The sequence below is a fragment of the Pholcus phalangioides genome, unplaced genomic scaffold (genome assembly GCF_987345545.1).
Source record: "Pholcus phalangioides strain wild (caught in Gottingen) unplaced genomic scaffold, Ppha-v1.0 ptg000020l_1, whole genome shotgun sequence".
Classification (NCBI taxonomy): domain Eukaryota; kingdom Metazoa; phylum Arthropoda; class Arachnida; order Araneae; family Pholcidae; genus Pholcus; species Pholcus phalangioides.
Genome location: NW_028301613.1, coordinates 7,210,240 through 7,238,125, shown reverse-complemented (window position 1 = coordinate 7,238,125; position 27,886 = coordinate 7,210,240). Strand labels below are relative to the sequence as shown.

Genomic DNA, 27,886 nt, shown 5'->3' with positions numbered 1-27,886 from the left:
TATTTTTAGACATTTTTGAATGAATATTTTTAAGCATTTTAAATGAATATTTTTAGGCATCTTAAATGAATATTTTTAGGCATTTTAAATTAATATTTTTAGACATTTTAAATGCATTATTTTCAGGCATTTTAAATGAATATTTTTAAGCATTTTAAATGAATAGTTTTGGGCATTTTAAATGAATATTTTTAGGCATTTTAAATGAATATTTTTAGGCATCTTAAATGAATATTTTTAGGCATCTTAAATGAATATTTTTAAGCATTTTAAATGAATATTTTTAGGCATTTTAAATGAATATTTTTAGGCATTTTAAATGCATTATTTTCAGGCATTTTTGAATACATATATTTAGGTATTTTTCCATGCATTATTTTATAGGCATTTTCGAATACATATTTTTAGGCGTTTTTGAAACAATATTTTATGCATTTTTGAATGCATATTTTTAGAGATATTTTTAAATGAGAATGTTTAGGCATTTTTGAACAAATATTTTTAGGGATATTTAAATGCATATTTTTAGGCTTTTTTCCAATGCATTATTTTTAGGCATTTTTTAATTCATATTTTTAGACTTTTTGAATTCATATTTTTAGACTTTTTGAATTCATATTTTTAGACTTTTTGAATTCATATTTTTAGACTTTTTGAATTCATATTTTTAGGCATTTTTTAAATGTATTGTTTTTTTTATACATTTTTCAATGCATTATTTTGTAGACATTTTTCAATGCAATAATTTTAGGAATTTTTAACGCATTTTTTTAGACATTTTTCAATGCAATAATTTTAGGAATTTGTAATGCATTTTTTAGGCATTTTTAATGCATTTTTTAGGCATTTTTAATGCATATTTTTAAGCATTTTTGAATGCATAATTTCGCAAGTTTTCTTCATTTTTGCTTTTTTTTAGGCCATATTTCTGCATTTTCAGATTAATATTTTTGCAAGTTTTCGTCGTTTTTTTTACGCCATTTTCAAATGTGCGTTTTTGTTTCGTTTTTCATTTTTTCGCATATTTTCCCTCCTTTAGGGGAAACTGAAGCTGTTTTAAATATTTTTAATTTTTGCTTACATTTTTCATTCTAGTGCCATATTTCGGTGTTATTAGATGGATTTGTTTCTCCCACTATTTCTGATTTCGTTTCATATCTTAGCATTTTGAAAATTCAGATTTATTTTTATTTTTAGTGCATTATTTCTGCGGTTTTTAGGGCATATTTTGCCTTTTTTTCAGCGCATATAATCTAGGCTCTAGTGCACAGTATTCATGGAATATAAATAATAAATAATGGCAGGACAGCGGTGGCGTATTTACGGGAGGAGCTTAGCGGGCTGTATCCCATGGCGGCAAGTTGAGAAGGGGGAGGAGGAATGAAATTTTGAAGGAATTTGAGGAATGAATCGCCAAGAAAAATAGTATAATTGGAGGGGGGCAACAAAATTTGTATTACCCAAAATAAATTCCGCCTCTGCCGAAACAGTAATGGACTACGTCAGTGAGTGAACAAAAGAGTGACCTAGAGAGTTTGCAAGCACGTGAATGAGCAAAAGAGTGATTTGGAGCGTGAGCAAGCATGTGAATGACCAAAAGCGTTATATGGAGCATGTATAAACGTGTAAATGATCAGAAGAGTGCCCTAGAGAGCAAGGGTCTATGTCAGCGGGTGACCAAAAGAGTGCCCTAGTGCGTGTACAAATACAGGGTGGGCAAAAAGTCCGTAGAAACTTTAAAAATTCTTAAAAACCGGAAAAATAACCAAAATAAAAAACGGTTTGCAGGGTTAGCATCGCTAGGTCACGGGAGTTTTTTTGACAGGAAAAAAAAACACAGAAACAACCGACAGGTGGCACTGGCATGCACAAGTCAAAGAAAAGATAGGCAAATAACGAACAAAATGCTTCCAAATCGTTTATTACATCAGTATGTATTCCACATGACCACCACCACAGGTGATAACACATTGCAGGCGAGCGAGTCACAAATCCAGCAACGGCAGAGTGCAGCATATCCACATACACGGTTTACAACAGTGAACTGGTTGTGGATTAGGAGCGCAAGTTCTTATAACTGTCTCATTTGCATATTTCCACCACAGTCACTCGTACCGGCGCCACCTATCGGCTGTTTTTAGGGGGTTTTCCCCTGTCTTTCCGTGACCTAGCGATTCTAACCCTGCATACCGTCTTTTATTTCGTTTATTTTTCCAGTTTTTAGGAATTTTTAAAGTTTCTACGGACTTTTTAGCCACCCTGTTTTGGCCACCCACGCATATGAAATTGGTTTTCTGTGTGTGTGTTATCTATACAAATCTACAATTTTAGATCTATCGTTGCCAAATTTTGCATATGTTCTAAAGAGGACTGGACTTGAATGATAGACTATTTTAAGTTTTCGTCAGAGCTTAGCAAATGCCCGATATGGATAAAAGAGTGTCGGGCAACAATGGTTCCTGGGCCTCAACAATGCCTTTTGAAATGTTTCCTTTGATTACCGTGGTTCCCTAACAATGCGTTACAGACATGCATATGCCTTTGCAATGGTTTGTCACTTCTTTAATGCTGGCAGTATTTATGTATCATAGTTCATTCCTTTATAACGTTTTGTCACTTTTTCAATTCCCCCAGTAACTGAAGAAAACCCGGGCAGCGCCGGGTATTATAGGTAGTTGGAGATAAAATCAGTGTTGCCATTCCCCAAGTTTTAGATAGCAAAAAAAATATAAATATGATATCTAGTATTATTTCACGCGTATAGCCTAAATAAGTAAATTTTGAAAAACATATTCAAAATTAAATGCCATATAACAAAAAACACTAGACGTGATGGTCATTTTTTAAGGTCAGATCCGGAATCAGCACCCAAAAATTAATTAAGAGCTGAATTTTTCCATGTCAGAAAGACCTTGTAGACTAGTGTTATTAAATATTGTCTCCGACGATAATTAAACATGTAATGTCGGCTAAACGCTACTTGACTGTGACGCCATCACCAAGAGACGCCCATTTCATTTCCCTCTCCTAAACGCTTCTTGACCATTAGGCAGCTTCTTTTCAACACCCTTCTTTTGACCCATTGCTGCGAATTCACTGCAATTTGTATACGGTATTGATAAGTTTTTCACTGTGTTCCGTGAATTTTGGCATTTCACGGAAAAATCGCCAATTCTTTGCACCCACTTCTTTGATGATGACGTATTAGTATCAAGACTTGAAGCGCCATCGCAGTTGTGACGTCAACGGATCTCTCTTTCCTCTCGCTCCTTTTCTTTTTTTGGTTTGTTCGTTATTTTCCGCGTTTGTGAGATAGCGTATTCGGTGTTTTCTGGAGCCCGAGTGCTACTGAATGGGAAGCTCTGTGAGACGGTCTAGGAGTGTGGGTGGGACATGTGAAATGTTCCAGTGGGCGTGTAGGGAAATCACGCAAAAAGTAATGACGATGATAATAATAATAAAAATAATACGGGAACACAGACGTGTTTGGAGAGAGTGGTTTTATTATTAGAGGGAAATGACGCAAGAATGCTAGTCTCATGTCGTCTCCGTGATAAATAGAAATCATGTTCTGTTACATTACGCGAAAGTTTTTCGGAATCCTATACATGTTACGGTAAAAGTGATAAATCGGTTATTGTGCGTACTTACCAATCGTCTTGGTAAGTTTGATAAATTTATCACTTTTACCGGCAAATATCCATAATACCCAAGTCTTCTTGGTGAATTTGATAAGTACTTGAAATTCATCGCTTTTATCTGTAATTACGCATAATACCCCAAGCGTAATTGGCGAATTTGATAAATACTTGAAATTCATTGCCTTTATCCGTGATTATGGATAATACCCCAGTGTAATTGGTGAGTTTGATGAATGTGAAAAAAATTTCCAAGTGAGTCTCGAATGTGTGATGAATATAGTCGGAATCCCGATATAATGATAACAAATTTTACAATCGTACCCCGATATAATGATAACAAATTTTACAATCGTACCCCGATATAATGATACAATATATGTATGAAATATCAGATATAGTACATCGTATACTACGATTTATCATGTTTACCAATGACGCAACGCTTGGGCAGTATGCATAATCACCAGTACAAGTGATTCATTTAGAGAAATTTATCAAACTTACCAAAAATCCCTAGCGATTAAGAATGAAAAACAAAACCAAAATTTAAATAAAAATTAATTTAAAAAATTGGAAACATAAAAAATTGTAAATAAAAAATTGTAAATAAAGAAATTGGAAATAAAAAAATTTAACATAAAGAAATTGGAAATAAAAAAATTGTAAATAAAAAAATTGGAAATAAAGAAATTGGAAATAAAGAAATTGGAAATTAAAAAATTGGAAATAAAGAAATTGTAAATAAAAAAATTGGAAATAAAGAAATTGGAAATTAAAAAATTTAACATAAAGAAATTGGACATAAAGAAATTGGAAATAAAAAAATTGCACATAAAGAAATTGGAAATAAAAAAATTGGAAATGAAGAAATTGGAAATAAAGAAATTGGAAATAAAAAAATTGGAAATAAAGAAATTGGAAATGAAGAAATTGTAAATAAAAAAATTGGAAATGAAGAAATTGGAAATAAAAAAATTGCACATAAAGAAATTGGAAATAAAGAAATTGGAAATAAAAAAATTGCACATAAAGAAATTGTAAATAAAAAAATTGTAAATAAAAAAATTGGAAATGAAGAAATTGGAAATAAAGAAATTGGAAATGAAGAAATTGGAAATAAAAAGTACTCGATTGTGAATAAAAATAAACCAAATAAAAGCTGTAAATAAAAATTTACTCGAAAAGTTATGAATAAAAACTCACTCAAATACGAATAACAAAAATTTACTCAAAAAAAGTTTCACTTTTTTTATTCATAACTCAAAATTTTAAACTCCAAAAAATAAAATAAAAATTATCTAAATGTGAATAAAAGCTACTTTTATTCAAAAAATTGTAAATAAAAGTTAACTCAAATATGAATAAACATTCACTAAAGTATGAATTTGCTCAAACATGCAAATTTGAATTAACTCAAAAAAATAAAAATTTACTCAAGAAGTTATGAATGAAAATTTACTTATATATAAAAATATACTTATATATATAAAATATATATATAAAAATATACTGCGATACGGATAAAAATTAATTCACACAATTTTAAATTAAAATTTACCATAAACTCTCTTCGAATTCTCTAAAGAGAGGTCCGCCAAAGATCCTAGCCTTGGGGGCCCTGCTGCAGGATGTGGGGAGCCGTGGTTAGAGCAAATTTTGAAAACGCTATATATTTATTTTAGCCTCAGGAGTGTGGGACTCCTGAGGCGAGGGTTCCGGGATGATTCTCTCATCCTTTTTTGTTTTCCATACTATAAATTCACTATAGAGAGAGAGAGGCCCGTGAAAAATATGCACTCTGGGGGGGGGGGGGGACATCATATATTCCAGCTTTCCTTTGTTTTGTTTTGTTTTTCATGAGGACCAATTTGGTCAAACTGCGCCACTGGAGGACATGCTTTATTGGCGATCACTTTGGTGACAGCCAGTGATGTCCAACATTTTTCTGTGCATGTCTTGATGAAATGGGTTCATAATTATGGTGACCCCACCTACCGTATTTCCCAGGACATTCGAGTATTCTCACGTAATTTTGGCCATCCCGACTATTTTGTGAAAAGATGTCCCGTTTTTTTCCCGTATTCTCATAACGAAGCCAATTGAATTTCTATTCTTTAATTGAAATCCAAGGATTGAAGTATTATCTTCCAAACTCTTATTATATTATGACAATTAACCTCTTTACGGTCGCGGATGAAATATATCGTCGAAACGCAAGTGGAAATGTTTTATCTCTGTTTTATTTTATTTTCCTTCATCATTGCTCATTGTGAAGCTTTATCCTAACCTTATGAGCTGAGGTTGTTTTTTGTTCCTCTGTTCTTTATTTACTGCTGTTAATGATTTTTCCCCCACATATAAAGTATCTTTCTACTATATGCAGGAGCGAAAGAGAACAAGTAGGGTGAAGGTAAAAGAGAAATCTAGTGCAATCTCTCTCTCTCTCTTACCTACTCTGTACTATTTTCCTCTCTCCTATTATTTTTATTTCACCTTCTTTTTTCTAAAACGTGCGAACAAGGTTACAAATTTTATCGCCCATACGTCATTCAAATTTGTTGCTGAAAGCCTGTGAGTGAAGGGATTAATCTCCCGTACTTTTCATGCTGAACGTTTTGTAGAATTCGTTTTAATTCATTCCAATTTGCAGTAGTGCTTCATTTCCCGCTATCGGTGATTTATCAGATGATAAATCACCAATACCTACTGTATAATATGATTTTACCGATAGTTGGAAACATTGCTTATTTTTTGGCATCACTTTTGGCAATAATTCGCGATGTCCCATGCTTGGAATTCTATTGAATTGGAATACTTGGAATTCTATTGGAATGAAATTTTGAAAAACATTTTCAAAATTAAATGCCATGTAACAAAAACGCTAAACGTGATGGTCATTTTTTAAGGTCATATCTGGAATCAGCAAACCTTGTAGACTAGTGTTATTAAATATTGTCTCCGATGATAATTAAACATGTAATGTCGGCTAAACGCTACTTGACTGTGACGCCATCACCAAGAGACGCCCATTTCATTTTCCTCTCCTAAACGCTTCTTGACCGTTAGACAGCTTCTTTTCAATACCCTTCTTTTGACCCATTGCTGCGAATTCATTGCAAGTTATATACAGTATTGATAAGTTTTTACTGCTCCGTGGAATTCGTCAACCCTAGGTTTACGAATTGATTTTAATTGATTTTCTGCAATCAATTGTATTAATTATCTCTCTCTCTCTCTCCCTATTATAGTTAATTTTTATATAAACTCTTTTACTTATTATTTAATTCCCTTTCCTTATTTATTCCCTTTCCTTTTTTCCAGCTGCTGTTAATATTTAATTTCGGCTTTTTTTTTGCAAATAAATGCAAGAACTAAACTAAAAAAAGTCAATATTTTTTAAAAAGAGCCGCTACAATAACATGTTAATATACAGGGTGTCCTGTACGTCCTAATGCGGCCTTTATCTCATCAACTATACGTCGTAAAGGTATGATTTCAGTTTAAAAAATGCTCAAAAAGTGTGTTAAAAAATTGCCCAGTACCAGTTTTGAGAGAGAAAATACAGTGTGCCGTAAAATAAAAATAAAAATTAAATTTGTATATGGACCTAAAAAGTCCAATGAGGCTTTTTCGATTACGTGATATTCCCCTCTTTCTTTGAGGGACATACAAACAGTAGACAAAGTAACCAATATGGCGTCTTCCTGAGCGACTCATGAATGACACAAATCTAAATAAAAGAAACATAGAAATATGAATCGGGTTTTATTTTTCGTTTTGATGGGCGATAGATATTTCGAAAATTTTCTTGAAGTTCAAGCTATCGATCTGCCTGTTTTTGCTTCAAAAAATGCTTGCTAAATGCTGCGGAACTTCTTCAATGTAATTTATGGGGGCTATAATTAATCTTAAAACACTCTAAACTATATGGATTGATGCAGTTGAGTATTATAAGACAATACGGAGACATTAATTTTCATTTTCGTTCTTGAGAAGATATAAATGAAAAGTTGAAATCAATGTTATTACATGGATATCCAACTCAAAAATAGGTCCGGCTAATTATTTTATATTCAATTTTCTGGGCTTCGTATCTCTAAGCGAACTCAATAATTCAAAACAATCAAGAATTCAACTCAATTTTTAAAATTATTGATGGGGCGGAAAATCCCTCCAAATTTCCGCATTTCCACGGTAAAATCGCCAATTTTAACATTGATTTCTATGGGAATCATCCTGTGCTTGTCCCTCAAAGTGATGTTGATGATGATTATGACGTCTATTCAAAAAGCCTCATATTAGAGAAAGTTGTTGCCCTGTCTCTTCTGAGGACAATAAAAACATTTCACGTCTCTAAGAGCAATATTCACTGAGTTGTTTGAATTTAAAAATCGGAAGGAAGTTGTGGAAGAGCAAGAAAAACTAACGGACAACGATCCTTCCCCTCATTTATACTGTTCTTACAAACATGAAAATTTTTGGTTTTCCTCAGAAGAAGAGGCAGGGCAACAACTTTCTCCAATTGGGTTTTTTAGGGCATGGCGTCAGTATAAAACTTTAGATTTTTATATTTTGTGAGTATTTTCACTCTTACAACTGGCACAGGGTAATTTTTGAAGACATTGGAACATTTCCTAAATTGAAATTATTCCTCAACAAAAAACCGGTTGATGAGATAAAGGGCGAGTTAGGATTTACAGGACACCCTGTATATATGTTTGTTTGGCACTTTAATGCATTTCCTGACGTTTTCTCTGAGTCCTGCTCACGACAAATCTAAGCGCATCATGCCAATAACACAGAGTACAACAATGTAAATAAACCGCGAAATATTTTGGAGATTAGTGATGTTTTTGTCAATCAAAATGGAAAACAAGTACGAATGTCAGGCCAGTAATTAGGCTGAGGCAACCAGGCCATTTCCCCAGGGCCCAAATGGGGGTCCACACAAAAATATATTTTGCATAATAATCCTAGGGTGGCCTTGAGAGGGCATACTAAGACCCTAACGAACGCTAATCGAAAAAGAAACTTTTGATACAACCGGAATTTAAATGATAAAGTATCAAAGTGTCTGTAAATTTCATGTCTTTTTTTCAGTGTTGCGATAATATGAATGATATAAATTTTCATTCATAATAATTGTGATTGGTTATGCACAGGAGTTGTGTGTGTGTGTGTGTGTGTGTGTGCGCGTTGTAAATTATTTCGATTTGTGAGCAATTCGGTTTACGAACGGACATCAGGAACGAATTAAGTTCGTAAACCAAGGGTTGACCTTATACCGTATTTTTAATCGAGAAAATATGGTCAGCGTAGTTCGAATGTGCTGATAGAACTGGGCTGACCATATTTTTTCGAGAAAAATAATGGAAATTGAGCTTAAAATAAGATAATATAAATACAGGAGGAAAATGCAGGACATCGCCAATTATCGCCAAAAATGATGCCAAAAGTAAGCAAAGTTACCTACTCGTGCTAAAAATGAGACAAAAGTCAAGCGGGAAATGAAGCACCGCTTCAAATTGCAGTGAATTTAAAAAAAAAAAAAAGACGAATGAAATGTTGTAGTTTGTAGTGATTCTTGTTTGTAGTCGTAATTATCGTAATGTAATTTCTGTGTTGGAAAGATGATTTTAATCGTTGATTTAAAGAATAAAAAGTTAAGTTGGCGTCGTGGAAAATACGTGAAAAACCGGGACGTTTTTGCAAAAAAGTCGGGACAGCCAAAAAAACAGAAAAAACCGGGACTGTCGCACTGAGCTATAAGTAACTTATAGCTAAGTTAGATAAGTTTACTTATAGCTCAGTGGACTGTCGCGAGAAATATGGGAACGTATGGTCACGCAAGATACAACGAATCGCTCGAGTGTCTAAAATGCTAAATGTGCTGTTTAATTTGAGTGGAACTGGAAGATACCAGGACTTACGGTCAGTCAGCCAATGATATAGAATGTGTTATTTGGGCGTATGTGATTTTGTAATATTAACAGGACGGTGATTGGCCGGCACGCCGCGCCGCAGACGGGCGTATAGACACGGTGGTCTGTGTGTGGACAACTTTGCGCTATTGCGTGATGATGTGAAAAATTTTTTGTTTATGTTGGCCTTTCCATGCTGGGAAGGAGGCGATCTCTATTTATTCGAGAGATAATTTTTAATTTAATTCTCCCATTATGACGATTATGAGTTTATTTATTCGCTTTTGCACTTTTTTTGTTGTCGCTTCGGCGTTTCCCGACCAAGGGCAGTGGTCGAAAACTTTTAACATGGTGCGTGTGTGTCATCATCATCATTATTATTAAAAAGTGTTTGTGATTATAATCCCCCGGGTTCGAGTTCCGTCAGTGGCATATTGTAACCTTTCAATTGTGTCAAATTTATCATGTAATTGTTCTAGTGTCGCAATATGCTGAAATGTTTGTCAAATTTATCATGTAATTGTTAAAGTGTTGAAACATGTTAAAATTTCCAGTGTATATGTACATTATGGGAGGGGATGAGGGGGTTACCCTTCTCCCATTCTAGTCTAGTTTTCTGGTTCACGAATTCATTACCCAAATCCGCCGCCATCAGATAGAGCTTACCCTCCCCCCACCTCTCTGTACCACTCTGTAACTCGTTTTGTCTCTCACACGCTTGCACACTCTCTTGATCACTCCTTTCGTTGCTCACTGACCCAGTTCCTCGTTCTCTAGGTCACTCCCATGCATACACTCTCTAGGCCAATCTTTACGTTGCTCACACACTCTGTAGGTTACTCTTTTTCGGTCATTTACGTGCTTGCAAATGCTATGGGTTGTTTGGTCACTTACTCTCTGGGTCGCTTTCGGCCACTCCTATGTTTGCACATGCTCTGCTCTGTAGGACACTCTTTTTTGGTCATTTACGTGCTTGCAAATGTTATGGGTTGTTTGGTCTTTCGCTAACCGGGTCTCTTGCTCTCTGGGTCGCTTTCGGCCACTCCTATGTTTGCACATGTTCCATGCCAGGCATCTTCAGCCCGTTGCTCGTGAGCATCGCGGTGCTCCCCGGAAGCAACCAGAGTGCTCGATGTTCGTGTCCGATTTTGTGCTTGCGAGCACTTGGTCAAAGCTCCAGTTGAACACCTTATACAAATTGCATTCAAGGATTGAAATCATTCCAATTTCATGTATTAGTGTGTCAAACTTGTCGTAAAGGTGCTCTTCTTTTGATGGGTGCAGGTAGTGCTAGCCACTGGGAAAAGTTTGAAGACCTCTGCTCTACGCTATTCACATGCTTGTAAGTTATTTTGGTCTTGCACAAGCTCAAGGTTACTCTTTTGGTCACTCATTGGCCTGGTTCCTCATTCTGAAATTTACTCTTTCGGTTACTCGCTGCCCTTGTTTCTTGTTCTGAAGTTTAATCATTTGGTCAATCAGGACTGTAAGTAGGATTTTTGCCATCTTCTTGCAACTTTAAAATTTGATAATTTTATAACTGTTCTTTGTTTCCACCTAAAACTGCTTCCCTAAATTTTGCCCCCTTTAGTTCCGGCCGTGATAGTGTATGAGGGAAAAAAAATCAAAATTTGTTCCATGATCCTGGCACGAGGACCCAAAGACCCATTTAGGGGCCATGATCACAATTATATCAGCTTTCGAAATGCTTAATGATTTCTTCACTGTTAATCAGTAGCGGTTCCTCACAAAAAATTCTAGAGAAGGTAACAAAATTGTTTTGTATTTTATATATATATATATAGAGAGGTGGGTCTGGCGCCCCAGGCACTGGACTAAAAAAGGTCACTCATAGTTCAAAAAATATGTGGCAGATGGCAGCACTATAACAAGTATTACACAGAAACAAGCTTCACGTTACGGACATGCACATTCCAACATGCACGCAGCTTCCGGAATGCACGCAGCTTGCATAAAATTTTATGTCTTGCATATCATTTGGAAATTCAACCTTTACACTGATTTCTCCCGAAAAATTTTGTTACAATTTCAGAAAGCAACTGCTTTACATAGGCAGAGATAGACTTGGAAGTCGGGGGGGGAGGGGGGCACGATGATGATGTCAATTCATATATACATTAGATCCTTTGATGCTGGTCGCCCCCCCTCCCCCGTATCTCCGCCCGTGCTGCTTTACTACATGTGGCTTATCAAAGCCACTCCTAATCTAATCTAAAGATGGATGATGTAGCACTCGCATTTGCAAGCATAGATTGAGTAAAAAATTTTGGTGGAGCACTTTAGCGTTCTGTATGATTCCTTAGCCTAATGTTTGCCTAGCACTGTACTCACAGTGTTTGTGCGAAATTTTCCATTAAAGGGTACAAATTTTCCTTTCCGTTTCCGCGTTAGACAGGTTCCGTTTAATCCAGGTTTTTTTTTATGTGTATTTTGTCATTGAAATCACACGAGACCGCGATTTGTTTTCCCGTTGAACACAGGTTTTCGCTTAATACAGGTTCCGTTAAAAAGACAGGTTTTACTGTATTATGATATGAACTGGGCCCAATTTACACATGGACAAGTGGGGCATTTGCCATGAACCTCATGATTTCAGGGCCCCAAAAATTTAGACAGATATTCAATGACTAACCGAATATCTTTGACCTCAGTTGCGGGGGGGGAGGTCAGACTAATTTCTGCTTTGCACGAGGCCTAATGAAATCAAAATTTAGCCTTGGATACAGGTAATCTACTATAATAGAACCTTTTTTGATAACGAACACCCTTGGGACCAAAGATTTTGTCCATAAACAAGTTCCCGTTAATGAGTAGTAAAATACATAGGGGGAGCATCGACGAAATTAAATAAATTCTGCTAAAGGGGAGTGTTTGTTAGGGAAGGTTCTACTGTATATTTGTTTATTAAATTATTTTTCACATGGATAATGTGAAAAATAATTTGCGCTACCAAAACTAATAACCGCATATATCAGCACAGCTTTTTCCCCGCCCTTTCAACTTGATTCGACACTCCTCCTAGAGCGACACCCCCTGTGAGTGAAGATAAGTGCTCTGCTCATTAATGCTCTGCTTCTCACTATAGCCTACATACATTCTCCCTCCCCCTACGTCTGTTTCGAGAGCCTGTATCCACTTATGCCTAATGGTGCCACATTTTTATTGCATTGTGTAATATGGTGAGAACATTGTTGCGCCGAATTTGCTAAATTGGTTAGGAACAAATTTTGTATTAATTTTATACATGCTAACGTACAAATAGCTTTGTTTAACCTTCAATTTCTCTCTCTACTCAGTTGGAATCCAGTTACTTTGGAGTTCATAAATCGTTATCTGCTGGCGCAACTGTATCGGTGTCAAGTAAGTTAATCTCGATTTAAATTTCATCTGCAACAATTTTGTATTTATAATTTTTATTCATATCAGGGGTTGGCAACAAAAAGAGACTCACAAACCAGGGCTGTAACTAGGATTTTAGCCGCCCCCACAAGTGTTTGAAATTATTTGATAATTTTATAATTGTCTTTGTTCTCGCCTAAAATTGCCCCTGTCCCCCTCCCTCCTTCTAGTTACGGCCCTGCCACAAACTAAATTTAACTGATAACTTCTACTTTACAAAGATCATTCCTGTTGTATGAGCTCAGGATCAAGTTTATTGAAAAACTATCACTTTCTGTCATTTATGATGATCGTAGCCATTTTAACTTTAATGCATTTTTTGGAAATACAACAGCCAATGTGTTCGTTATGAAGGTGGGTCCACACCAGGGGCATAGCCAGAAATTTCGTTCGGGGGGGGGGGACCACTTCCATTTCGGGAGGAGACCAAAGTGACAGAACAATGGATTTGCCCAATGGCCATCTTTTTCCCTTTTTTGTCATTTTCTCACATTTCGGGGGGGGGGGACCAGACCCCCAAGTCCCCCCCCCTCGCTACGCCCTTGGTCCACACTAGATAGACATGCTATGCACGCATTGTCTTTTAGGAATTTTATGAGCTTCTGTTCCATGAGGTGGAGATAGACTTGAAGAGCTGGAGCGGGGGGGACGTACCATGATAATGATGCTAATTCACATAGATATACACTGAAATGCCAGAGAAAAACGGGTACCCCCCACATACTATCATGTAGGTTCCCTCAAGCACTTATAACTGCCACAACACAATGGTGGCGAGGACTCCACTAATGTGTGAAAGTATCCTGAAGGCAATTCACACCAGGATTCTCTCAGGGCAGTGGGACAATTAAGTAACAGTGCAAGATGACTTGGTAGAGCATGTTGCAGGGTATCCCATATGTGCTGAATAATGTTCCTGTCTGGGGATTTAGATGGCTTACGAAGGGTTCTGAAGTCAGGAGAGACTCCCAACCATTCTGTAGCGACTCCCAACGTGTGTGTGGTGTCGCATTGTCCTGTTGGAATTGTCCAAGCCTTTCGGAATGCATACAGGACATGAATGGGTTTAAGTGAAAGAATGTTTACATACTGGAGACCATTCAGAATCGCTTGAAGCCTTATCGGGGTCCCATATCCTGCCAATTGCAGAAAAACGCCAGTACAGGGAAATAAGTGCACAGTGGAAACGCTTGTGCCTATCCTGCATATGAGTCTAAGACTGCATATTCTCCACATACTGCCTTCATTCACCGATGCATTTTGCGAACTCCAACTCCTGACAGTAAAAAATGAACAGCACTTCTTTACTCGCAAACATTCCACAGGCACAGATGAAAAACGTTTGATTGCCTGTTGGACAATGCCGATGGTCAACTTCCAATCATGTGATTCCACGTGACTACTTAGGGCAAGTTCATTCCACAGTAGGGGGTGCCTTTTTTTACCTCCCACTGTACCTGTACACACAAAGTTTTGTCACACTCTGGCAAAAACAAACCTAATTATAAGAACTGTTTTCATTTGATGAATCCTTATATTTTGTATCTGATACATGTTTAGATATGTATATATATTTGTCATGTATTCCAGTTCACTGCGAGCCAAACGGACCGGATGAAAATGCCAAGGTGAATATAGGTTGGGTGTTGCGCCAGACATCTTGTTTCGAGGAATATTATCTAGAATCTGACATGTTTGTGAGTTTACTTATTTTTTAATCTTATGAGCATATGTTGCGTACAATTAATGCACTTGATCAGAGGCATATTTATGGTTTTGCTGTGTGTGGGTTACATAAATTTTAATGCCTTCTATACTTTAATCTAATTTCCCTCACCCCTTAATGTTCTCGCATTGAGCTGTAGCCCATTTCGCGGAGGGGAGGCAAATATGTTCTTGCCGCGTCCTTTCCCACTAAAAATTTAAAATTTAATGATGGTTTTTTTTATCTCCTCTTAAAACTTTCTGCCTCCTTAAAGTTTGCCGTCCACAGAGCAATTGCTCAGGTCCTGCCTGTCAACAGTGATTTGTGCTGAATTATCACAAATACAAGGCTCCCACTCGTCCTACTTTTCCTAAAATTTTTGGTAAAATGCCCTACTTTATAGTTTTTGCCCTATTTTTCCTACCATAACCTATCAACAAAATTTGTATAAATTTCTGCCAAAGCAGAAATTGTATTGTTTTTAAGTTTATTTGTGGCGGGGTATGTGGATCATTTGATGTAAGCAATGTATATGTATCATGTCATAGAAAGTAGTTATGCTTGCAGCTGAAAATTATGTGCTAATTCCTCATAGAAATTCATCTGATGTTTGGGTCTCATAATTTTGAACTATTTCAAAAATTCTTTTTTCAGTGTCCATTGCTCTTTTACTACGCTTAGTATTTCCTTTACCGAAGATGCACTGCTGACTGCTCTAATTTCATTTCTGTTAGTTTCTCCTCTTTCTACAAAGCTGTTATGGATTTCCAAACATTAGGATGAGGGATTTCAACAGTGGTGTTGAATGAATTATGCCAGCCCTCAATATTATTATTGGTTTTTGCTAAGCCGTCAATAGTGACACCGAACTAGTTCCATAGTTCTATAGCAAATTTTGGATTTCTCAGATAATTTCTTCATATTGACCTTCCAATCCAAGTGTCTTTGAAATAATTTACAATATACAATATCATGTAAATCTTCTTCATTGTCGCTATCTAACAAATTAGTAATGTATCAGTAAGTATGCCAGTCCTAAGTCTGGAGAAAGTGGGAAGGGAATTTTTATTTACAAAACACAATCATGCCGCTGAACTGTCGTACATCAACATATTTGGTATATATGTATATTTTTTCACTTCTATTATCATAAGTGCGAGACTTCCCTAACCGCAGGGCCCAGTGCAACTGTACCTGTCAGTCACCCCTAAAATCAGCTCTGCTGAGAACTTTTATTGTGGTTTGTTGTTTCTGAGCAACTAACTTGTTTCGTGTTGCAATTTTTTTTCATATTGTTTTAATTTCATTTAGAGTGAAGAAGTTCTACAAATGTATTACAATTGCCCAAGCAACTCGAACGGCTTTTCCAAGGTTCGTTATCTCATTAGCAAGCCAGTTACTTTAGGATGCACCTCACATATACAGTTACAGGTTTGTCAGTTATATTTTCGTGTTTCTAATACAGTAGACTCCAGATCATCTTACAATCACTGGGTGTGTTGGATAAGAACAACTGTGATAACGAGGAGGACATATCATTAGTGGTATTTTTAAGAGTAGGAACTGTAATTATATATACTAGCAGAAATAAAATTAAAATAATACAAATTTAAAGAAAAATCTGTAATTGCCTTTTCAGTTGCATTTTGTCAATTATTCTTCAATTTTGCACACCAGTGTATTTGATGATTGAGAGTCTGCTGTATACGCTTAAAAGTTTGATGTAATGAGTACAACTTATAATGAGAATCTTGCTTTTCAGGGTCTGTTGATATATATCATGATATTTATTTTCAAAATATTATAATGTGATATTGTGGATATTTTCAATCAAAAATGGTTTGATTTTTTCATGGGTACATGAATTATTTAATAATAAATTAGTTTATCTGTAAATACAGTCGATCCCGTGTATAACGTTCCCACTTATAATGTTTTACCACTTAGTGCAACGACATATTGTAACGAGAAGTGTCTGTTATAACGAAAAATTCTCCAGCAATTGCAAATAGTCTTTAAGAACAGAGGTTTACTCTGTACATTGTTGGTTTGTTAATTTGTATTTTATAAATTCTTAAAATTTCATTGGTTTTTTTTTCAGTTCTTAAACGAGTCATTTCAGCCAAATCCTTCAAGTTCAAAGGTATGTACTTTTTTCCCCTTATTTCTTAGTCTACGTATTTTGTCAACATTTCTGTATGTTTTTCTATTCACCCAATAGTCGCGGCCCATCTTCATTTCAAGAGATTTGTCTTGTCTCTCTGTAACTCTTCGTGCCTAATGAGAGTGAATGACTGTTGGAGAGGAGAATATTTTTGAACTGAGACAAGATTGGTCTCAGTCGAAGCAAGGGCGAGCCGTGATTGTGTTTCTTTTCCTAGTTAGCCATTGATTAACCTCTATTAGGATTGTACAAAATGAACGCTACACAGTAATGTTTCTCTCCAAGTACGACAAACAAGCATAAACTCTCGTTTCTGTGGATCAAAAATCATTGATTTTTGCATTTTTTGAATGCATTTTATCAGTGCATATTATCAGCATTTACAGTGCGTTATTTCTTTATCCTTTACCAGTCATCTGGTTATGACATGCACGTGTGCTATAACTGATTGCTGTGGTGAAAGATATTATTCCAGTGTAGATTTTTCAGTCTGCCTGCCTATCCATAGGTATGTCTGAATCAGCGTTCGAAGTAGTTGATGGTCTGCTGGTCCGAGACCAGTGATTAAATATGCTGACCACCGAGAAAAAAACTGGTGGTCCGCAGGACCAGTAGCAAAAAACGTTGCCAGTGGGTTTGACACCCGAAAATGTCTTATTTTTTTGCTGAATGTGCTAAAAAAATACACGAGTATTTATGTAAAGATATTTTGTTTTAATTATTTCATAATCAATGTTGCTGTTTGAATCTTAGCAAAAAAACTATTCAGCATATTACACTTTGTTAGTCGCAAATATCTTTTGGGAAATGCTTTCTGAAAATGTAATTTAAAAAGGAATGCCCCGTCAAACCTCTACACTTGTTTATCGATAAAGCCACAGAATCAACAGCAGTGGCTTCATAAGGTTTGACTAAAACTCTAATTGTTTTTTATGGCTTTTTGCACCCCTTGGTAGTATATCACTCTTCTAAATGATGATGTAGTTAAGAAAATGACTTATTATTATTCTGAAGAGATTTTCTATTTATAGTGGACCACTCATGATGTCTGCAGACTAGTAGGTTCTCGTATTCACTGGTCTGCTGGACAAATGACTTTTATTTTTCAATCCTAAAGCTGTCTGAACATATGGGGGGCAGGTTAAAGTCTCAGAGGAGGTGAAAGTCATATTTTTAACAATTCTGGCTCAAGTCCAGAAATGCAATGTAGAAATGCTAAGTTATTGAAAGAAAAAAAATCGACTAAGTCACAGAGCTTCAATATTTTGTCATTATATTGTGAAATCAAAATTTTTAACATGGGACTCTATAAAAACAATTCTAGTAAAACCTTTTTTTCTCAAAATGAGGATTAATCAAATTATACCATTCTGTCTTTAACCTTCTCATATGTGCTCCTTTGTGGTTCTGCGGTGGGGGACTTCAGGTACCAGCACCCTGTAAATTCTTTCAATGAGTGTTTAAGAGTGGTAGATTTTACTGGAATGTAATTTTGTTGCATTTGTAACAAAATGTTGTTCAAAAACAGTTTTTTCTTTCAATCAGTTAAATTTTTAAAGGGGAAAAAAAGAAGAAAAAACTGCATTTCTCTTTTTATGCCTGTTACGGGTTGCATTTCGTGAATTTGAAAACTCAAATGTCATCTGAAATGCCCATTGTTCATCTATTATCAAATAGCGTTGAGAAGTATTCTGATGTATTTAATGAAAATTTCATTAATTCAATACTTTTAGGCACATGTACTACCTGGATGCAGTAGTAATTTCATGCGTAATTCTTTGGATGACAGCACAGAGACGTATTTCCGCCCGCCAACTGAATACATCAATCCTCAGTCTAACCAAGTGAGAATTATTATTATTGGTATTGTATTTATTGTTGTACTTGCATTTAGCTCAATTCACGATTGCAACTGCATACCAGTTGCAATCATGTATTGAGGTAAGTGAAGAGTTGCTGGCTGCTGTTTTTGGTGGTCATGTTTTCATAGGTGCCAATCCTCAGACTTGGAAAATCTGTTATCTCATGATATGTTTCACACTGAAGGGAACGTCATACAAATAAAAGGGAAAAATTGGGATTTTTTTTATTTTTTGGATTTCACAGGGTGACCATATGACGTGTTTTTCTAGGACATTCCATATTTTCCGCTGTCCTGATTTACTTTTTTGTAAAAATTTTGTTTTTCCATATGTTCAATGAAGCCTATTTAAATTTTTTGTCCTTGTCGTAAATCAAGGATTAAAGTTTATTTGCAAACCTATAAACAAAAATTTTGACTAAATATGAATATTGTATCGCACATAACATATTACATAAAACATTACTCAATTATTAGCCAATTGTCACATTGAACATTTTTTTTTTCATAAAATGCATTTTATTGAACTGGGATTTTCAGTAGTGCGGCATTTCCTGTGATTAGGTGATTTTTTTTGGCAATTTTAGCAACAATAGGCAACTTTGCTTGTTCATTACTTTTTTGCATCATATTTGGCAATAATTGCTGATTTCTTGCACTTCAAATCCTAATTTCCCATATTTTACTTGAGAAAATGTGGTTACTCTAGGCTTGCAAGTACTAAAAGAGTGGATTCAGAGATTTTTTTCATTCAAACAAAGCACAATTTAGGGATTTTTAGGGACTGTCAAGATACAAAAAATCAGAAGAATCTCATTCCTAATTTTAATAAGGCTGAAAAATCAGAAGGCTTCCGGATAAACCAGAAGCATCGCCTCCTATGCATTTTTCTGACAATATTGCAATGCTGGCAGATTACAATCTGGCAACATTATCCATAATTATAGGGTGGGTGGGTGTATGACAGGAACTGCTTCACGGATGATGTTTTTGTTCTAGCTGAAATAAAATCAATTTTGTTATTTTAATGTTGAGCTGTTCGTGGCTCCATGTCATACTGATGGTTCTAAAATTTATATTCATACCCCACGTTCTTGTTTTTTTTTTTTTTTCAGGAAGTCAAGTTGACAACAATTCATGATAACTCTTCACACATCATCAAACAGCCAGATAAACAAGACAGCCCAATTCAAGAACCTGGTAATTAATTCAAGGTCATTTTTCATGTGGATTTGCTGAAATGGATTTTACAGAAATTTACCGCATCAGTTAACCAGGTCACCTCGCTTATGTCCAGATAAACGAGCGTCAAATAATCAAAGTTCTCTCAAAGATTTCTAAGGGGGTCATTAAAGTATTACGTCAGCATCGGTGGAAGGTCCCAATTTGCCGACTTTTGATGACGAGTGGGGGAGGGGGTTGGATGATGCTTACGTCATCAATCACCCTTTATAAAAATATGAAATATTCTTAATGGCATCTTACTCGGCACGCCAAAAATGAGTAAAACCTTTTGCTAGTTTGTAGGCATCTCAACTAACACTCTCCCTATTGATAAGTCCCCCTAAAGAGCCACTTTAGTGTTCTCTAAATGTTTCGCAGATCCAAGTGATCTGGAAATGTGTCGCAGGCTGCTTAAGTGCTCTAGACCTGTGTCGTGTGTCATACAAGTGATCCATGATTATGTTGCGGATCACAATTAAGTAATTTGGGAATGTGCTGCGGGTAACTTTAGTGATGTAGAACTGTACGCAGTTCTACATCTGGGTGCAGCACCACACCAGTGCTCTAAAAATGCCACATTCCACTGAAGGCATCTCTTAATGTGCCACAGATCGCTTAAGTGTTCTGGAACTATGTTGTGGGTCACAAGTGATCTGTGAATGTGCCACTGGTCTATTTGAGTGATCTGAAAATGTGCTGGGGCTGTCATTTCAACTTTTTCCGGTTGGGGGCAAAGAACAATATATTCAATGTATGTACAGTCAAATCCTGTTATAACGAACTTTCCAAGAGACTGATGGAATCACTTTGTTGTAACAAAATTTCGTTATAATGGAATTCCAGGTATATGCATTGTTCCTATGTAAACTTATCTGGGGGTTTAGAAAAGTGTTCGTTAAAATGAGATTTCCGTTGTAAGGATATTCGTTATAATGGGATTCGACTGTATATATATATACCATTTTTAGTGTATTTTCAAAAGGGGACGTTTCCCCCTTCAAATAGCTGTGAAAAAAAATCCTGCAAATAGCCTTTAAATTAACAGAAATTGATTATAATAACATTTTTAAAATTTTAATTTTTCAAAAAAAAAATTTTGAATTAAAGAAATAGATTTTTGATCATCTGAGAAGAGGGGACACCCGCAAGGGTCCCCCCACCCCCTGCATACATCTCTGATTCCAACAATATGCGCTAGGAGGTAGAGAGCAGAGCTGACAAAATTTTGCTGATTGGGGGGGGGGGGGGGTAAAAAGTGGCTAAAATTTGCTGACATAATATTTGAACGTCCCCTTATAATTTTATTAATCAATGTTACCATAGGTATGTGCAAAATTTTTGGCAGTCCAAATTTTTTTTCTTCTTGGGGGGGAGGGGTTATTGTTTTCCCTGCAGTATAACACTATGATCTTGGCTCAAGGGGAGGGGATTGGGTTTAGAACCTTTCCCCCTCTTGCCTTTGCATATGCCAATGACTGTTACCTATTTTCACATCGATGAACTTTAATGTGCAATATAGATATTCTTTTTTTCCAGATAAAGATGCAGAGAAATTAGTATTAAGACGGAAGAAGCGAGAGAATCCTGTTGCTTCACAGCCAAAATCAGAAGAGAATCATGCAAATAAACCAGACAAGCCACCCGATATACTCAAAAACCCAAACGAACTGACTTCATTAGGTGGTAGCAGTGGTCACTTGTCTGGTAATTTTAAAGGAAGTTCCAGCAAAGTGAGTTCCATCACATCTATTGAACTACAGTGGAATTTTTGTTGACAAGTTTAATTTTTTCCGCCAGTGGCTCATTATCTGAATTGCTAGTATATTGAATCAGTGCCCGAGTGGCACAGTGGTAAAGATGCTCGTTTTCCACTGTGGAGGTTATCATCAAGGTCCATGGGTTTGAATCCGGGCATAGAACATTAGAAGCAAGTTCTTTACCTACCGAGCCTAGGGCGACCACCAATGGATGGAGCCTTCATTTCCCACCCAACTCCACTGGTTGGAAATTGCCGTATGGCGATATATGACCGGAGTTGGTGTGCGGTGTAGTAGTAGTAGTATATTGAATCAAACTTCCCCATAGGAAATAATTGAAAGTCGAATAGTTCATTGCACAATTATGCACATTAACTCATATAAAAATTACTAATAGAGTCATTCAATCAATAATACAATGAAATATATATAATGTAATAGTGTCATAAAACATGTGATACGATATTGTATGTTTCATCATCCCACATTTTATAAATTAATTTACTCTAAACAACTAGAGGAAGAGGAGGACTATCGTTTAGGATGATTTACAAATTCTCTGTTGTTTGTAAACTTATTTGTTTTGTGTGACTTTGAAAAAGAACCTATCCAATGGCACTCTTGCCTCCTTTTAAGGATTTCCTGGTAATGTGAAATTACATTGTCATTGGACAGATTCATTTGTCGCTTTGCTACAGCTTTATTTGATTAGTTCTTTCTCCAAAATTTCACACAGATTCCCCCACATTCTACACATCGTACTAACCTCATTTGAAGTGAGAGATTCCTCCTCAATTTTCTTTTTCTCAGACAATGAACTCTTGCAGTTACATGTAACGGTACAATTATTCAATCATTCCACCTCACTCATAGTTAGAAAAATTAATGGCAGATGACAGCATAACAAGCATTACACACTAACAAACTTCTCGCTATGTTGGCAACATATACACACATTCCAACATGTACCAATTCATTAGAAATTCCACAGAGGAATGTGGACGAGGTGCATGTGAAAGAGATCCATCACTTCATCTACGGTCAACTCCTGGCTATATTCTTCCACTAGTTCTTGAATGTCATCTTCATGCACCTCCAGTCCCCAAGGACACAATCTGTTCAACAAATGGTGGCTTCTATTCATGAGCTGGCCCCTCAAAGTCATGTTCCATAATGCAATCAGCCCACAGTTTTTACCGAGCATAATTTAAAAAAACATGTTTGCTCATAGTTACAATGCTACATCTAATTTCGTATCATAAATAGTCACGCTCACACATGTGTTCATTTTTCGAGTGAGGCACGCTTACCAGAGACTGTTGGAGAGAATATAACCCACAATTCCACAAAACGTATGTGAACGAAAGTGAAAAACCACCAACTCAGTTGCGATAATACAAAAATAAATAAAGTGTAAAATTTTTGCTTGTAATGTAAATAATTGCTCATTATATGAATTACTCATTAACCAAAGTTCCACTGTATATGTTTTGCTCTATTTTTGTGCATATTTGTTTTTCTTTTGAAATATGATCATGGAATCACATTTTGAAAGACAAAAATATGTGAAAATATCGTTTTCGTATTTTTGACAGCATATGTAGAAATTTCAAAACTTTGAGAAAACATTCATTGTTATTGTGTGAGTGTGCGTGCGTGCGTGTTTTGTTGCTCTGAAATCTGCTGTCAACATCTCACTGGGCCATATTTTTTTAATGTTTTTCATTATTATTTTAACAGCACGGGTCAAAAGTTGCCACTGTGGACATGGATGGTGTTTATCTTTTTGTGTTGAGATTGGAGAGCATTGGTGTACACTCTACAAATGTTTCTGGTAAGTAGATTAGTAACACCCTTAAACGTATACAGTGCCACACTGCTTAATATGATCACATTCCTACTCAAAGTTTTTGAGAAGAGGATCATTATTCGTGGAAAAATTAACCTTAACTTATGTTATTAGTCTTGGAACAAATTTATGCATAAAAAGTGATCCTCACTTATTCCCAAGGGATCAGCATAATCCGTCTAGGGAATTTGTTAGTGTTAGTAGACATCCATGCCTGAACTGGGATTCAAACCCAGACCTGTGCAATGCAAGGCTAGTTCCCTAACTACTCAGCTGCCAGGCGGAAAATTGCTGTATCACTGTGTATGTTTCTTTGTTTTTTTTTAATTTTGTTTTTGTGAAAGGGAATATTTTTAGCTTAAATTGATTTTTTTTTCCAGTTGCCGTGACAATGAAAGCAGATTATGGCTACCTTTCTGCAGTGGATTATCCACTTCTCTGGGTAAGACTGTGGTTTTCTTGTAAGCAATATGATCATCGGGGGTGTGACATCAGTTCTTCAGATTGATATTCAATATAAAACAAGTAGTTCAATGGAAGAATTTAGAAGCAATATGTCTGAATATTGATGGCTGAATACCACCAGTTACCTAAATACAACTTCCCAAAATTGAGAAATATGCGAACAAAACCAAAAATCTTTTAGAAAAGCAAATATGAAGCCTATGAAAATATGTTTGCTGACTTTAATGCTAGGTCCACTCCCTCAGTGCTATGATGTGCATAAAAAGCTGGTAGAGACTCAAAACAGAGCAGAAGAGCACCAAAAAACTTTTAATGGAACAAGCTTAAATGGTCAAGAAGCTTTTTCCATGTGGGGTGCACTAGTATGATCATTCCTCTAGACAGCACCAGAAAATAATGCGCACAAATGAAAGAGTTTCTTTGTTATACCAACTCCCAGTGGATCGTGTTTTTAGTACACAATGCTGTGCTATTAATGTCCACATCAGCGATGTTGTGCTTGCTGTACCACAAAAAACTAGTTTTTCCCATGTGCAGCACTGCGGGCGTGGACCCGACTTCAGAAAGAATAGTTTCTCTATTTTCTTTCATCATACATATTGCATTTCTTTTTAAATCATGTTAGAATTCATACGGCATCGGAAAGCAAATTATTCCCTGTACTTACAACCCTGTTGGGAAGAAACTTCTATGCGGCACCACAACAATCCCTCAAACTATTCCTGAGCATCTGATACTGGTGTTTTTTTGGAGGCATATCATCCCCTTTTCTATCCTATGTTGGATCTCATTGGACATTCCAATTTTCCCGTTCCGCTCTGATGTCGGGTAATGCCAGACAATTCTTTGGCTATCCACTCTGCAGTTTGAGTCTGTTAGACACTTCAATTATTTTATGCACTGACCTAAACTTGATATTAAAATAGTCAGATGAGGTTTTATTTGTATATATATTTTTTTTTAAACATACATGTAATCCTCTAAATCAGTTGTTCTCAACCTTTGGAAGACCATGGCCCGGTTGATTTCTTTTATGGGAGTAGAAGGCCCGGTAATATGCACATCTAATGGGGTATAAATGAATCTCTGAACTATATTCACAGCCCGGTTTGATTGGTGTAAGGACCCGGCAGTTGAGAACAGCGCTCCAAACTCTTTCCTGTCCAAAATAAATGAGTGCTGCAGAATATGCAGGTTGCAAAAAAAAAATTGGATGTGTAGCTCATTATTCTAAAACTGAATGGCATACTGTAGGCCACCACAAAATGAGTCATAATAAAAAGAGAAGATGACTTCAGAAGAATGTAGTTCATATCAACCAGATGTGATTTTCATCCAAATTCTAAAACTGAATTTTGTGTGTTTGACGTGCCTTCCGTTTTCTTGGAAAATTTTATAATATTTTTAATTAAACATTGTACGTTATCCTTGTGTAAAAAAATAGTTTTTTTCTAGCTATTTTTAAATACGTAAAAAATGTTCATAAAAATTTTTCAGAATCCCAGTAAAAAAGTTATTGTATAAGCCAGGTGGTGTGCAAACTGTGGGTTGCAACCCCCTAGGATGTGGCGCCAATATATATATATATATGTCAATATATCACCTAATTAAAATTTAAATAAGCTTTCCAAAAAGTGCTTTCTGGACAGCACATTTACTGGCAAAAAAATCGGAATGTCTTGAAAACTGGGATAAATGGTCAGCCTATGTAGGAATCACCGATAAATTTTTTTTTTTTTGTCGTCAAAAGGGGGAGTTGCACTTCAAAAAGTTTGCTCACCACTGGTATAGGCAATGGCTTTGAATTAGCCGAAAAAGCTAAAAATGTAACATTTCAAGCTGTGTATTAGCCACAATTTTATCTTGGGGGAAATGATGGTAATTTTTCAGTTCAGGAATTGTGGTAATTGGGAAGATTTCTTACGCTATTTATTCTCTGTTGCATTCTTTCACTTCTCATAGATGAATTTTACCCATTTTTATATATCTTATTTATTTATGTCTAGTTTTATGGCTTCATGTGTGGTCTATACGTTATCTATGCTTTTGGGTGGCTGCTTGTGTCTGCTCTGCAATGGCGTGACCTGCTGAGGATTCAGTTTTGGATAGGAGGCGTTATTTTGCTTGGTATGATAAATCACTATCATCGTTCCTCTGATTTAATTATTTCAAGAAAACATTTTCATTTGATCTAGTCAAAAATAAAATCAGTTTTTATGTTTCATCTTCTTTTTTTTTACACGTCAGGACTAATTGAAAAAGCAGTCTTCTATGCAGAATATCAGTCTATCAACTCAACTGGCCAGTCAGGTGAGATTTGTGTGAACTTAGATGTTGCTTTTTCTGGATTAAATCTTTTTTGGTTTACTGTGAGATAGTCATAAATTGATTTAGTTTTGTCAGTATACGAAGAACCATTTGTGCACTTATATACAGTCGAGCCTCTTTATCTCGAAACTGCCGTGACCAAAAAAATTTTAGAGATTGAGATTTTTGAGGAATAGTTTTTTTTCAGTAAGGAAGGAAAAAATTACGCCAAAAATGGTGAAAACATGGATAGATAAAAGCTAATTAATATTTTACTACATGCTAATGAAATTATTGGTTAAGTTACACGATCAATGTTCAATCACACTATATGCAAATACAGTAAAATGTTTTTTTCCCATGCAGTTTTATTTACATATCTTATTTAAAATAATTCGTAAGCTTATAGTTTGATGCATATTTGTTTGCTAATCTGACCATATTTCCTTCATAAAAATACAGGAAATGAAAAATTTAGATCCATACCAATTACTGTCAAAAAACAGTCAAATGCAAGTAAAATTTCCAAGTACAGTCACCAATTTCATAGCCAAAAAATGAAAAAAATAGTCCAGGACAATTGAAGTTGTCAACTATCACTAAAATTACTAGAAAATTGTTAATGGTAGAGGAAATAGAAATCTACAGCTGGTTGCAATGTGTAAAACGTCGCTCACCAAAAGAAACATTTATGTTAGACATATATGTGAGATGAATATATTTATATGACTGTAATTATGATAGTCATAATTATCCTAATATAATTTATTAGTCGTGAAAATAATCTTAATTGTGGTTTTCAAAACTTCAAGTAAACCTCTTTGAAAATAAGGGAGAAAATGGGATATTTTCTTGAAACGTCAGGGCATTAAAAATTACAGAAATGTCCTGTAAATTGCGGGTGATATAGCCACAAGTTTCTAGTGGCAAGAATACCGCATATCCGGCCCGTGGACTGAAACAATTGTGCACCCCTGATCTAGAGAATATTTTTTTCTTTTGACTCATCCAGATAACTAATATATTGAATTTCTATTGATTTACGTTTTATATTTCTTGTGTTCTTTCAGTTCAAGGAGCAGTCCTGTTTGCAGAAATCCTTTCATGCTTAAAAAGAACATTAGCGAGAATGCTAGTGATCATTGTAAGCTTGGGATTCGGCATTGTCAAGTAAGCATCTTATGATGGCTCATTTTCAGTTTTAAAATACAGGGTCTTTATAATTAAAATTCCATTATGAAATGGCCATAAAAGGGAAACTACTGGACAAAATGTTATCGAACTTGGTAATAGTTTACAGGAGGTCATGGGATTCAATTTTCCGCAGCAAAAAAAAAAATAGTTCAAAAACTCACCACTTGACTTTTTGAACGCAAATAAGACATGAAGACATCGATTTAAAATGTTTTTAATCATTTCTAAAACAAAACTGTTTGTAGGGTTATGCAAAATCACAATGGCTACATTGTTTACGGTAGGAGGATGCGATACACCGACATGTTCGTAACATTCCTCCTGATATACTAAGAGCTACTGTTGAGAACACAGTAAAGCGATTTAACTTGTTCTCAG

At 35.7% G+C, this 27,886-nt stretch overlaps 1 protein-coding gene across 1 annotated transcript in view; it reads left to right on the top strand.

Annotated features, from left to right (window-relative positions):
* The first annotated feature begins 9,661 nt into the window (after positions 1 to 9,661).
* Positions 9,662 to 27,886, top strand: part of LOC149070891 (Golgi-pH regulating cation channel) — a 31,230-nt gene continuing 13,005 nt past the window's right edge. The window contains exons 1-13 of the mRNA XM_089248455.1: positions 9,662 to 9,913; positions 12,880 to 12,943; positions 14,573 to 14,679; positions 15,999 to 16,118; positions 16,789 to 16,830; positions 18,585 to 18,695; positions 19,828 to 19,912; positions 21,473 to 21,666; positions 23,434 to 23,527; positions 23,923 to 23,984; positions 26,014 to 26,134; positions 26,255 to 26,317; positions 27,385 to 27,484. Coding sequence (XP_089104581.1) covers positions 9,818 to 9,913; positions 12,880 to 12,943; positions 14,573 to 14,679; positions 15,999 to 16,118; positions 16,789 to 16,830; positions 18,585 to 18,695; positions 19,828 to 19,912; positions 21,473 to 21,666; positions 23,434 to 23,527; positions 23,923 to 23,984; positions 26,014 to 26,134; positions 26,255 to 26,317; positions 27,385 to 27,484 — 1,259 coding nt within the window. The 5' untranslated portion in view covers positions 9,662 to 9,817. The remainder of the gene's footprint in view (positions 9,914 to 12,879; positions 12,944 to 14,572; positions 14,680 to 15,998; positions 16,119 to 16,788; positions 16,831 to 18,584; positions 18,696 to 19,827; positions 19,913 to 21,472; positions 21,667 to 23,433; positions 23,528 to 23,922; positions 23,985 to 26,013; positions 26,135 to 26,254; positions 26,318 to 27,384; positions 27,485 to 27,886) is intronic.